Raw genomic sequence first — 13,785 nt, forward strand, 5'->3', positions numbered from 1 at the left:
AAAAAAAAAGAGAGAGAAGAGGGGCTATAAAATAAATACATTATAACTGATTAAATACATTATAACTGATTATAAAATAAATACAAGTTTGCTTTTGCCTTACCAAAGTTTTTGTGAGAAATGATAAACTAAGGAGAATTTTTTACAGTCAAAAGTCGTTAATTCCGACACCCATAATCCGGAATGATCTATAATTTGGACCTCAAAGCTACAAACTTTCTGCGCATGCGTCGCGTCGACGCTTGCGCGCAAGACCTTTACCGCTGCGAATTTGCGTGTGCGCGTGCGCAAAATACGTTTACGAATGCGCGTTTAATGTATAACGGACGGGATAAGCTAAGCTAAAATTATCTAATTATCTATTTCAGTTAATGTTGCAGATTGCGTTGTTCCTTATCTTCGAATTGGATCCAGATTATTATTTTTTGCAGACTGTTAGAGCAATTTATAAAAGTAAGCTTGAACTTTCGATTATGTCAAATAGAATTTCCGTTATTTATTTACTAATATGTAAAGGATATACAAAGCGAAAGTATCTTTCGGAGTCCATTAAACAAAAAGTGGAATTGCTACAAAAAATGGATAAAGGCATATCCTTTGCTTATTTAAACTTTAACGTTTGTTTATCTAAACGTTAATGTTTGTTTATGTAAACTTTGTTTATTTTTAACGAGGCAGCGGCCTGCAATGAATTGGAAGTTGATCTGTCAGCACTATCCTTATCTTCAGGGCAGATGTTTTTGATAAATGAATATTTCAAAACATATAGTAATTTAGTAAGGCTTATAATTCCTTACTAAATGTAGTATTTCATCTCGATGTACTCCGTCTTTGATATGATTTAAATCAAATGCCTCGTCATTGTAATTCACTTCGGATAGGAAAGAAAGTGACAGAGGTTATTGAAAACGAAAAAATTTCGATTGACAAATAAGTCGGTATTCTCGACACAGCAATTATAGGACTTGAACAGCGGAACTTTTTAACTGAACAAGAAATTATGTCTGTTTATGGAATTAAAGAGAATGTATTATTACATAAAAAACGAAGCAACTTAAACAACTTACATTGAAAGAAATGTTTAATAAAGTAAACAAATAAATATTAAGCTTTTTTTTTGTAAATTTTGATACCCTTTAGATCATAATTGTTCTTTATTTCGTAAATTACGGTTTCATATTTTTAATTTTATAATTTCTGCATGCCATTTTACCAGATTTAAACTGATGATGTATAATCCGGAAAAATCGATAATCCGGAATTGCCGAAGTCCCGACAAGTCTGTATTAATGACTTTTGACTGTATTTGCTCAAAAATCCACCAATAATGATAAGAAATCATATTTCTGAAAGAATTTCAAAATGAGAGCAGTGTATAATGAGTAAAATTCTTTCAGTTTACTTCAGAGAATCTGAAAAATAATTTTAAATAGCAATCACTGCAGTTTCGGAATGATGCAACTTCTAATAACTAGTTTTTGAGATCAAACCTTAATTATTGCCTCTCATTAACAAAGTGCAGGGTTCAGACCTTGGTCATCAGAGTAGCCTAAAATTGTTTTACAGTTTAAACGATGGAAACTAGAAACCTAAATATTGTACATTTGAAGCTTCCTCAAACTACTCACAAAGAGAATTTAAATAATCTTTTAATATTACAATATTTTCTCCTTCAAAAATTAACAAATAAAATTTAGTTAATTACATATGCTAAAATACACAAGAGACTACCAGCTTAAAAAAGATATCTCTGTGAAAGTGGCTCATATTTATGTTACAAGATGGGAAAATATCTGGTAAGCCTTATTTGTATCCAGAATCAACTCCATGCTTAAGAAAGCTGCTTAGAATGCTGTTTTGTTTTGGGAGGGGGAAGAGTGCAACAGCTACCTTGTTCTTACAAGTGATAATTAATAAAAGTATATTTCACCATAAATTACCAATGTATTTAATTAATATGGGGTGCGAAATGCATTCATCACATTGGATGGCAAAAATGCTAGAGATGGGCTTTTTTACACCTATTGAATTTAAAACGATGTAGCGTCACAAAAGTCTAAATTAAAAATAGATATCGTTAAAAGGATACTAAAATTCTTTTAAGAATGTTAGTGTTATAAATTATATTATGCCTACCAGGCTAATTTAATTTTAAATTCAGGTTATAGGTAGAAATATTGTTACTTAGTTCTTACCTTTCATTCTCAGCTTTCAGAATTGGATATGGCGTCATAGGTTGAACAGCTTCATTCATCAACTGATATTTTTCTGAATCTAAAAAGTGTTCTGGATCTAAAAGGTGTTCTGGATTTCCAGGGCTTTCACACTAAGAAAAAAAAAAGATCAATCACAAGGAAACTATTAATGAACCAAATAATTGCCATTGCAAGAAAAACTAATGGCTAAAGCTCCAAAAGAGAAAAGGATTTTTTCCCTATATACAGAAAAACTATAAAGAGCAATTTGCTACAATTATCAACGATATATGTGACAAGACTATGCAATGAAATATGACCAAGACTGCTCAAAATTCATAATATATTATGTTTCATAAAAATAATGTGCAGAAAACAAAATCATGCGACCAAATACTTTACGATTGCCAAAAATATATACTGCCCCATATTAACTTTATATGCTAAAGCATTCTGACACCTTATCATTAACAGAAGGTTTATAATATTTTATCTAAAAAAATTTCTTTTTTTAATATTTGGAAAATGCAGTGCCCTTTAAGTGTTTTTATGATGACTATGTAACATTCAATGTAACAAATTTCAGCCTCATCTTTAAGACATTTCATACTGAGATTTAAACAATCTAACCAACAATAATTTTTTTAATGCAATTCCAGTGTACACTAGCAGTGGCAAAACTTATACGTTACAGAAAAAAAAAAAAAAAAAAAAAAAAAAAAAAAAAAAAAAAAAAACTGCAAACTGCACATATATAATTTGCAGTTCATAAAAAGAGATCAGCTTTTAGAATTTGAAGTATTTAATTGATACTTATTACACAAAATTTGTATATTCTGTTTTTCATATGTGTCATAATATACCTTATGCACGAAGAAGGATGTTTGAAAGTTCTTTTAAGCAATTTCATTATTGTGACAATCACAATTTTTAAATTGTGAATTCTGAAAACTCCTAATTTCTAAAATTTTAAATTCCGATTTCTAAAGCTAACATTTCCACGATAGTTTAATTATAAATACTACCTTGTTAATATAGTGAAAATTGCTAATCATTTCTTTATATATATATATAATAATGGAACTTCTAATTAAAGGTTTCCTTTAATTCAGGATTACTTTAAGTTGAAAAGCTGTTATACTCTGATTCATCTGTGCAATTCACTTAGTCAATAAATTTCACTAATTTATATATTCCCTTTAAATATAAGCTTGGCTGAAGATAATTCTCAAAAATTAAAAAAGGGATTATTTTGTTTGGGGGGGGGGGAGCCCAACCAAATAATTAAAATTTTTTATTGAAAATCAATATAACGATACAAAATAAGGAGAAAATCCATAATACATTAATTTTATTCTAAAACCTTACCTGAAAATATTTTCTGGGAGATGTTTGTCTTTCCCATGCAGATTTTGGATTACTTTGGAATTTGAAAGCACCAGTAAATGAATTATGAATGGATGACATATTAAAGGCACACACTGCAGTTCCATAAATACTGTTCCTATATTAAGAAAAAAAAAATATGGAAAAGCCTACTTTAAAATTGTATTAATGGAATTATAAGATTATGCTTGAAGTAATTTTGAATAAAATATTAGATACATACAAATAATAAGGTCTTTCTTTTTATTAAACCATAGTTTACATTTAACTTCTGTTTTTCTACTTACTTGATAATTTGCTGACCATTTATTGCCAGTCATTAATGAAAGATTGAAAAGAATAAAGATTTCATTTTTTTATTTATCTTTCTTATTTTCATTTCTTTATTTATCACTACACATGGGAAATCCTAAAGATCTAGAAATAAGGGAAATTCCCCATTTTTAAAAATACAGGGAAATCCCATAATGAATGGGTGTTGCGAGCAACTGGGCATAATAACTGTTGAGCAACTGTTGATGCACTTGTAAAATGTAATTTGATTGAGAGTTTATTTTTTATTTTTGAGTTTTCACTTACTGATAAACTATTGGTTCTTATAACATCACATTACACATACTCTTTATAAGATTAGAAGTAAAAAAACACATCTTGGGGTCCATAATGTAAATTATAAGATACAAAAAAGATAAACATTTATTTTTAGGGTAGTATAATTAAGGTGACCCTATTCAGACCCCTGCAGAACTTGTTCTGCCTATTGGATTTCGATGAAACTTGGTATATACTATGGGAAAAAGATTTCTGCAATAAAAAATAGTTCAAATTTTGACCACCAGATGGCAATTTTCAAAAATTCCTTATGCAAATTATTCAAACCTATAAACAGACTTACAGCCAGAGCCAGAAAATCATTCTGTGTGCCTTTGTCATTGTTAATCATGTTGTTTAATATCATGTTATAATTAATAATCATGTTAATGCCTTTGTCCTTGTTGAATTTTTAAAATTATTATTATCATAGCCCTTACAGAAGAAAGATCGAGCTTTACTGGTAAAACTGTTTTATCCGAATGGTAGCAATAGCTTACCTGCATTGTGCGAATATCATCATTTAAAGGGATTGCGAAAAGGCGAGAATAATGTAATATCCAGAGCTTTTCTGGATGCCTGGCCTGCTCATTCACCCAATTTAAATCCCTGCGATTTTTGGTTGTGAAGATTCCTAAAAGATCGTGTTTATGGCGGAGGAATTCGGACTTTGCCAGAGTTGTAAGCCAGCATTACACGCCATTTTTCTGAAATCCCTCGAGAGTTACTTCACACTACAAATGAACACGCTATAATGCATTTTGAACACATAATTGATGCCAATGGAGCACAAATTGAGCACATTATGTAATCGAATAAATTTTAATGATTCTGACAGATTTTTTATCCTCCTTTGGGTGGCACAATTCCCCCTGGTGGTCAAAATTTGAACTATTTGTATGCAGAAATCATTTCCCAATGGTCCAGATAACATATATACCACATTTCATCAAATTTCAATAAGTAGAACAAGTTCTAAAGGGGTCAATTTAATTATAACCACCCTGTACACACACACAAAAGAATGAAAACTGCAGCTACAGTCTTTTGCATACGCCTTCAAACTGAAATACTTATTCTATCACGTTATCTGCAGTTTGCTTGGTGAATATTAAAGTTTGCTTGGTGAATGTTCTGGTGTCCCATTGGGAACTTATATGCAGAACTGCTTATGTGAAGTGCCTCAGTGACATTAAATTAATGAGCCAGACACTTTGTACTATGTGCAATAATCCTGATATTTGAATAGATAGACAGATAGATATCCCCTTTATTTATTAAGTACCATGTGATCCATGATAAAAATTCCAATGAAATTTACTTTGCAGAATGTTACTCTGAGAAAGCAAAATGGTGATTCCAATGAAAATTAACTTCTCAAAACATTCCTATGGTAAAGCAAAACGGCAACTCCATCTGAGCAAGACAAGTCTTGTCCTGATACCAGAAAACTTCACAGATAACAGATTATTTTTCGCTTTTGCTTAAAAATACATATCAGTATATAGCATTCAACTAATAACTAAATTATTAGATCTTGAAAAAAGATGAAAAAGAATCAAGATCTTTTTTAACTTTTATTTCAGGAAGTTTGTTCTTGCAAACATCTTGCTACTTTGTGGCTTATTGGTAACTTATTTCAGTACTTATTTTATCATTTATCCTTGTTGAATTTTTAAAATTATTATTATTATTGTCATAGCTCCTATTCAAAGGAAAAGTTATACAACTGTTTTTAATCTTCTGGCAGTGATGAAAGTATAATGTAATTTAAAAATTCAGTTTCAGCTAGAAAATTTCCACTTGACGAGAGATGCATTTGGTGATGAAACAAGAAGAATTGGAGTAAATGTCTAATAAGAGATTTTGTTAGACTGGTATCATAGTTTGGCTTCTTTTAGAAGATAAGTTAGAGAAATGAACAATAAAGCAAAGAGAAAAGGGACTATCAGTGTCAACAGTTATAGTTCGCTTTCAAACAAAAATAATTGCTCAACAAATAGGCATTAAAAATTTTATTGAAGGATGAAACTTTGTTGATTGGTGGATCAGTTCATGTATACTTTTCCATGAGTTCAGCATGATCTTTACATGTAGTTTGCAAGGGTTTTTGTCTCTGTTAGATGAAACAATCACTATGAGCACAAATCCATTTTAAAATTTAGGGTAGCTTATCTTCTGAATGCATTGAGGAAGGGGAAAATTATGTGAGTATTTTTTTAATTTTCAGACCTTGGGGGAGGATAATATGATACTTCATCTGAACTGTTTAAAATTGTTTTAAATAACTGAAAAAGAAGGTTTCATTAGATGTTCTGTCATACATATCAAAAATAATTTAGAATACAAGTGTTCTAAACATGTTATTGCTTTGAGGTTCATTGCAACACTGCCAGTATTAAAAGCCAAGTTCAGAAAAAAACATATGCTATTGTAAACAACATGCTATATTTGTCTATATTGGCTGAAGAATAACTCAACAGTCTAAGAATAATTGATTAAGAATCAATTTCAGAAAAAATGTAATGCAGTTAAATACTGCAAATAATCTTAAAAAAAATTATTTAATACTTACACGGGTGTCGTAAAAGTTGCATAAAATATTTCCTCCCTCTCAATGTAATATGCACTTTGAATTTCATTGTAGTAAAATGGATAGTTGCCTGGAATGGAACAATTCAGCCGTGCTTTAAGGAATGTAGTAAACTTTCCTTTCAAATTAAATTTTCCACCTTCATCATTTTTGCAAATGCGGGCTATTCTAGAATAAATTACCTGAAAAGAAAGTTCAGTAAGTGTATATCACATCCACAGAAATCTTTGTTCAGCTTTTATAACAGTTGTCAAAGACACATAGTTCTGATTTAAAAAATGATAGTTATGTTTTGGCATTTTTAAGTTTTTAAAAAAGTGCTGGTGTAGTTTTTTTCATTAGAGGTTTTTAACTTTCTGCCAATCTTGGAATCTGACTGGAAGTTGGGCTTGACATAACCTGCTCCTCATAGTAAGATCAGAATTAACCCTTTGCACTCGAGAGGTGATTCTTGGTCACCACATGATTTGATGCCATAACTCGAGAGATGACTCTCAATCACTACTCGGTTTAAGACAGTAATTTGAGCAGTAACAATGTTTATTTAAGTTTGGTTTGGGCAATATCGTTCAATGAGTGTACTCAACAATACATGTGTATAAATAACTGCCAATCTTTAATCTTAAATATGTTTTTTAGATTTATTGTTAAATATATGTCTTTAACATTAGTTCAAACTCAACAGTCCAACTGGAATATTATATTCAAAGTTATAGAGCCCGGTGAGTAGTTTGTAGAAGAGACAGAAAATTCAAAAGGATAATGTACACAGAATATGAAGAAATATCGTAATGAGAACCATCTGCATCTGACAAAAGAGCAACAAGTAACTTCAAACATAAAAGAACCTTTAGATTTCCATGAACTTGCTTAAAATTAATTGTGAGAAATTCACCAAATATGTGAAAACTCGAGCTACTGGTTCGCCCGAGCAAAAAAACCCCTCGAGTACAAAGAGTTGACAATGTTTTATCAAGTAAATAATAATTTAATGGTTGAAATAAATAAATAAACTTTTGTTTACTTATTTAATTCCCCTCTAAAAACCTCTTAAAAATATCTATATCAGTAAAGAATTTCGAACTTCAATTTGGGGAAGAAAGAATATTCAAAATTGTAACTACATCTCCGTCCTGCTTAATTAGTATGTTCGATAACTATACCAAACCTATTAATAAAATAATTTATTTAATTCTTCTTACCCTTTTTATTTTATTTTATTTATAATTAACAGATCACACTGAGAATAGCTGGTAAAACTCAAGTTTTCAAAAAGGCCAAATGCTATTAATAATTTCCCTTGCATATCACACTCTTTGCCATACATATCAAAGGTGTATTTCTTTTTAAATATTACAACTTGAATCAAATTATTTAGTGCACAACTTTTCAAATATTAGCATTTGGAGCAATTAATAAAGAAGCGGATGCAGATTTATTTATTTATTTTGCAGAAAATGTTACTCAGTTAAATTTTAAAACAGACATATTACTGTGGAATGTAATTTTTTGTAAGCACTTTTAATTAACCAATGTAGTGTACATTGTTAGGATTTATAAGCAAGATTACTACTGGTATTATTAACATGATATATATAAGAAGAATGCTACTTTGAAGAATCATTTTGAACTCAGAACTACAGTGAGAATACTTAATGAAGTTTTGGTTTCTATATGAAAAGGAATACTGTAGTGTCTCTATTTTCCCTCTCATGTTTAAAAAAATGTGCTTAGCTCCCTCTGGAGGCTCAGAATTAAATTGGATGAGTTGATCTATGATTCAGTAAATTTTTGGAAAGAATCAAAGAAAACAGAAGCACATCTACCAGTCTTCAACCCAGGACTGGATTAGCCATTAAACAACATAATGCACATGCTGCACACGCATCGGAGAGGGTCACCATAAAAGTCGTTGGATATTCAGGAAAGAGGGACCAAAAAATTCTTATTATCAATTTTACCATTAAATTCCTATTACAGTCAAAAGTCGTTAATCCGGAATGATCTATAATCCGGACCTCAAAGCTACAAACTTTCTGCGCATGTGTCCCATTGACGCATGCGCGTAAGACCCTTACGGCTGTGAATATGCATGTGCGCATGTGCATAATACGTTTATGCTTGCGCGTTTAATGTATAACGGACAGTATAAGCTAAGCTAAAATTATCTAATTCAGTTAATGTTGCAGATTGCTTTGTTCCTGAATCTTCGAATTGGATCTGGCTTATTATTTTTTGCAGACTGTTAGAGCAATTTTATAAAAGTAAGCTTGAATTTTCGATTATGTCAAATAGAATTTCTGATATATGTTTACTAATATGTAAAGGATCTACAAAGCGAAAGTATGTTTAGAAGTCCATTAAACAAAAAGTGGAATTGCTGCAAAAAATGGATAAAGGCATATCCTTCGTTTTTCAAACCATTCCGAAATCTGTGTATCAATTTCATGCTGCTCTGTGGCCCGGGGGGGGGGGGGGGAACGCCGCGCAATGAATTGGAAGTTAATCTGTCAGCACTATCCTTATCTTCAGGGCAGATGTTTTTGATAAATGATTATTTCAAAACATATAGTAATTTAGTAAGGCTTATAATTCCTTACTAAATGTAGTATTTCATCTCGATGTACTCTGTCTTTGATATGATTTAAATCAAATTCCTCATGATTATAATTCGCTTCCGATAAAGAAGAAAGTGATACAGAGATTATTGAAAACAAAAGAATTTCGAATGACAAATTAGTCGGTATTCTCGACACAGCAATTATAGAACTTTAACAGCGGAACTTTGTAACTGAAGAAGAAATTATGTCTGCTTATAGAATTAAAGAAAGTATTATCACATAAAATGAAGCAACTTAAACAACTTACATTGAAAGAAATGTTTAATAAAGTAAAATAAATATTAAGCTTTTTTTTGTAAATTTTGATACTCTTTAGATCATAATTGCTCTTTATTTCATAAATTACGGTTTCATATTTTTAATTTTATAATTTCTGCATGCCATCTTACCAGATTTAAACTGATGACCTATAATCCGGAAAAATCTATAATCCGGAATTGCCGAAGTCCCGACAACTCCGGATTAACAACTTTTGACTATATTAATTTTACCATGGAATATGTGCTGTAGCTAAAACAAAATCAAAAAACAGAAGAATGAAGAAAAAATTGGTATAAACATATGTAAGGACACCAAAACCTTTTAAGTGCTTGGGGCCTCTTAATTTCTTAATATGGCCCAACTTTTACCTTTAGGAGACAGGCATATTTTGAATTTTCATGCATATAAAATTTGGTATGTCAAAATGAATTTAATAGCTGTGCAACAGGAAATACATTCTTTCTACAAAGTATTCAAACTAAGAAGAAACAGGATAAATGATTATTTCAAAACATATAGAGAAATTAATTTGTTTTATTTGATTACAGTAAATGAAAAACAACGAAAACACCCATGCAGCCAGCCTGTTCGGTTGGAACCAAACTCAAGTCAAACTACCAATGTTTGGCAATGTTACCACTCGGTCACTGGTGGGCTAATGTGCAATGGAAAAAAAAATAATAAATAATTTTAAAATATAAAGAAAAAGTTCTTTTAATTTAAGATGGAGGAAAACAGTTTTTTTCCCCTCCCCTTTGCGATTATAATTGATTTTTATCAGGGATTTACCTTTAGATTTATTTTTATAGCACAAATTTTTCAATAAATTGACTTACCTACCAGCTTCTCAAATTCTATGCAATGAATATTATATGATGAATTTATTCACAATATCATATTGTACATGCAACTGATTACGCACAGCATTCAATTGCGCCTGTGACAAACCACTAATACTGAATTATTTTATTCCTCTCCAACTGAAAATTCTGATTTAACTTTTAAAATATGTTTTATTTAATGTGATAATAATTCGTTTCCTTGACACAAGCATCTAGACATGAGGTGGAATAATTTTATATTTGATAACGAAAATATCGGAATATTTTTACAAATTTTGTATCGTGTAATATGAATAGTTTGAAGAAAAGTGAAGATTTGCCAAAAAAATAAGATTACATGGCAAGTTTATAAATATTAAGGTTCATGGTTATCTCATTAAATTGGCTAGATATCGCCAAACTGGTGATTAATTTTTGCTGCCAAATTTAGGGAGAAATTGCCTGATGACATTTTGGTCCAGTCCCTGCATTAACTGTATCAGACCCTCCCTCATATGCAACTTTAACCATATATGCCATCGAGCAATTTCGAGGTACTGGAAATTCTTAGTCGACTGGGGAGGGGGCTATAAAAGGCCGGAGACAGCATCAGTTTTCAGTTTAAGAGTTGCCTTCGGAGCACTGAGAGATCTCTGTGCGAGCTTCACTCTTTAGATGCACTTTGCATTGGATTGTGTTTAACATTCTTAATAGTTTGATGTGGTAACTACTGACTGTGCTCTGTCATAGGTAGAAGAGCTATATGAATATTTTTGTGGAAAATTCCAAAACAATAAAGTGTTTCTCTTGGGAAAATAAATTTTATTAAGCTATCATCGGTTCTGCGTAAATTCAACGCATTACGAACTCATACACACATAAGAGTATGCTTTCAGGTCAGGGAACAATTTATTTTATGACTCCCAATAGAATTTAATCTTTGATTTTTTTTTTCTTTACATGAGCAATGCATAAAATTATTAAGATATATGACAATGTTCATCAAGTTGCAACATTCGTTATGTTTTGCATTTTATTTGTAACCTTGAACAATAACATTAGACCCTTACCATTAGATGGCAAGCTTACGAAAATTCTCCAGTTAGTGATTTTACGAGACAGATCGCTTTAGCATGCTTTGCCACAATCAAATAAAACAAACTAAATTAGTAATTTTATCACCAAATAACAATAATAAATTTAAATACTACTTTTATCACAGAAAGCCTCAGTAGAAATATCATAGGCTTCCCATTTTCTTTTTCTTTCTTTTTTCCTCACATCACAAAAGTAAATAAAAATTAGTTCACTGAAATTTTTTAAATCATTTACCTTTCCACAGTTTATGTACTCTACTGCAGCTTCTCTGAAGAAAAAGTAAGTAAAGTTTCCAATTTCATAGGAAGCCACAAAATTTGCATCTAAAATTAAAAAATTCACTATGTTAAGTTCCTCTGTAAAATTTAATTAAATTTTTATGACGGTTTTAACATACAATTAAAGTTTTTAGGCTCTAAACTTAAAAAATCAAGTTACAAAACAATATATGAATCATTTATACAGATTACAAATGCAAAAATAATTATCTTATTCATTGCCATTTTTAAATTCACTGTTTCTCGTTTTAATTTTTCATATGCAAAGCATATTTTACCAAATCCAAGTAAAACATTCAAATAAATGGGTACAACAAATATAATGGTGCATCAAAGGGAAATTAAAGTCTTAATGGACTCAAAAATCACAGTGAAAGTTAAAAAGGACATATACAGGATGAATCTGAACAAGTGGGCAAAACTTTAGGGAGGCGATAGAAGGAAGCTATAAAAGTAAAATTTGCCATATAATGTATGGTCGGAATGCAAACCGCTAACTGCTATTGTAAATGGTACAAAAAGGGTCAGTCCTCGCACCCCCCCGGGGGTTTACTCAGGCGAACGCCTGGAAAGTACTGGTTAGGATCTGTACCTAGGCAGTCTCAACCACGGGGGTATATAATTTGACTTCACAGGACTAGAGCCCGAGTATTGTACTCAGGGTGATTCAGGCTTGGCAGGGACTGGTACTGTTGTGTCTGTTCCTCTGGCTGTGGTGGAGCTATATCGGAGATCGTCGACTGAGTCCCCGGGGGGGGGGTGACCCCATTCAGTTCTCATGGCGTGGATTGACAGAGTGGACAGAGCATCTTATAACAAAGTGGTTTTGACGATGGAGTGGTGCCCGGAGGCAAGGTGACAGAGTTTTAAATTTGCAACGATTAAGTTCTGCCCAACGCTTTGTAAAAGCCGGGGGGACTGCGGGAGTTGCCCCCACGAGGACGAGACCCTATGGACGACAAGGATATTCCAAACTCTGTATGGGTCCTCTAGAATATGGACCTGGGTCAGAGGTCCTTCGACTGGTGTGTCAGTCCTCGTACCTAACGACATTTTCTGCCATGGATTGCAGAGACTATGGCTGGTTATATAAACCACAAAATATCCAAGGTGATAGATTGGTTAAGGTGGTCCCATTCCTTGGCCACCAAGATCACCAGATCTCTCATGTCTGGACTTTTCCTTTTTCATGTTTCTGTCATGTTTGGACTTTTCATATGGCCCCACTTATATGAAAAACCTAATCTATGAGTTCCCCATTGAAACCGATAATGAATCTAGCCGCCAGGAACGGTGATTCTCGGGAAGTGCCTGGCGTATTCGCAAATGTGTGTCAGTGTCTGTCCCGCAGGTGTCATGCCTGCATTACAGTAGGTGGAATGCCTTTTGACCAATTTCTTTGAGAATGTATATCAATTACATTCCTATTAAAAAAAAAGTTTTCTGAAATATCTCTTGTCAATCTTGTGTTAATTCTTTAAATGTGACAGTGGAAAACTACCTTTTTCACCGCTTGCGTTCCAACCATACATTCTATGACGAATATTCCTCATATAGCTGCCTTCTATCATTCCTTTAAAGTTTTGCCCACTTGTTTAGATTCACCCTGTATAAACAGCTAGAAAAAGAATACTTTTATACATTCACTTCTAACTATATGTATATCTTGAAATGAAGATGTAACAAAACAAACTTTACTTCATTTTCATTCCTTCCTTATGAAAACCTTAGGCATCCGACTAGAAAAATATCACAAAATTTCAATTCTGTTTTCCTCTGTGTTATAAAGATGGAAGAGAAATACTACATTCAAATAGGAGATTTAAATTATCTTAAAAGTTCCTTTAATTTTATCAGAAATTGCAGAACTTGTATTTCCATCTAGAGATTAAAGAGGATTCACACAATCTTTGCTAATTAACTACAGACATTGATGAAACT

General features: G+C 31.8%; 1 protein-coding gene across 2 annotated transcripts in view; it reads right to left on the reverse strand.

Moving 5' to 3' along the window:
* LOC118187859 (semaphorin-5B-like) overlaps positions 1-13,785 on the reverse strand; it is a 317,610-nt gene that overhangs the window by 24,217 nt on the left and 279,608 nt on the right. For both annotated transcript variants that reach the window (XM_085827486.1, XM_085827485.1), the window contains 4 exons: positions 11,801-11,889; positions 6,748-6,947; positions 3,564-3,699; positions 2,196-2,326 (listed from right to left, as the gene is read on the reverse strand). In XM_085827486.1, the coding sequence (XP_085683612.1) occupies positions 2,196-2,326; positions 3,564-3,699; positions 6,748-6,947; positions 11,801-11,889 (556 nt within the window). The remainder of the gene's footprint in view (positions 1-2,195; positions 2,327-3,563; positions 3,700-6,747; positions 6,948-11,800; positions 11,890-13,785) is intronic.

The sequence above is a fragment of the Stegodyphus dumicola genome, chromosome 12 (genome assembly GCF_044657685.1).
Source record: "Stegodyphus dumicola isolate Sdum_Otavi_A_Nest chromosome 12, ASM4465768v1".
Lineage (NCBI taxonomy): Eukaryota > Metazoa > Arthropoda > Arachnida > Araneae > Eresidae > Stegodyphus > Stegodyphus dumicola.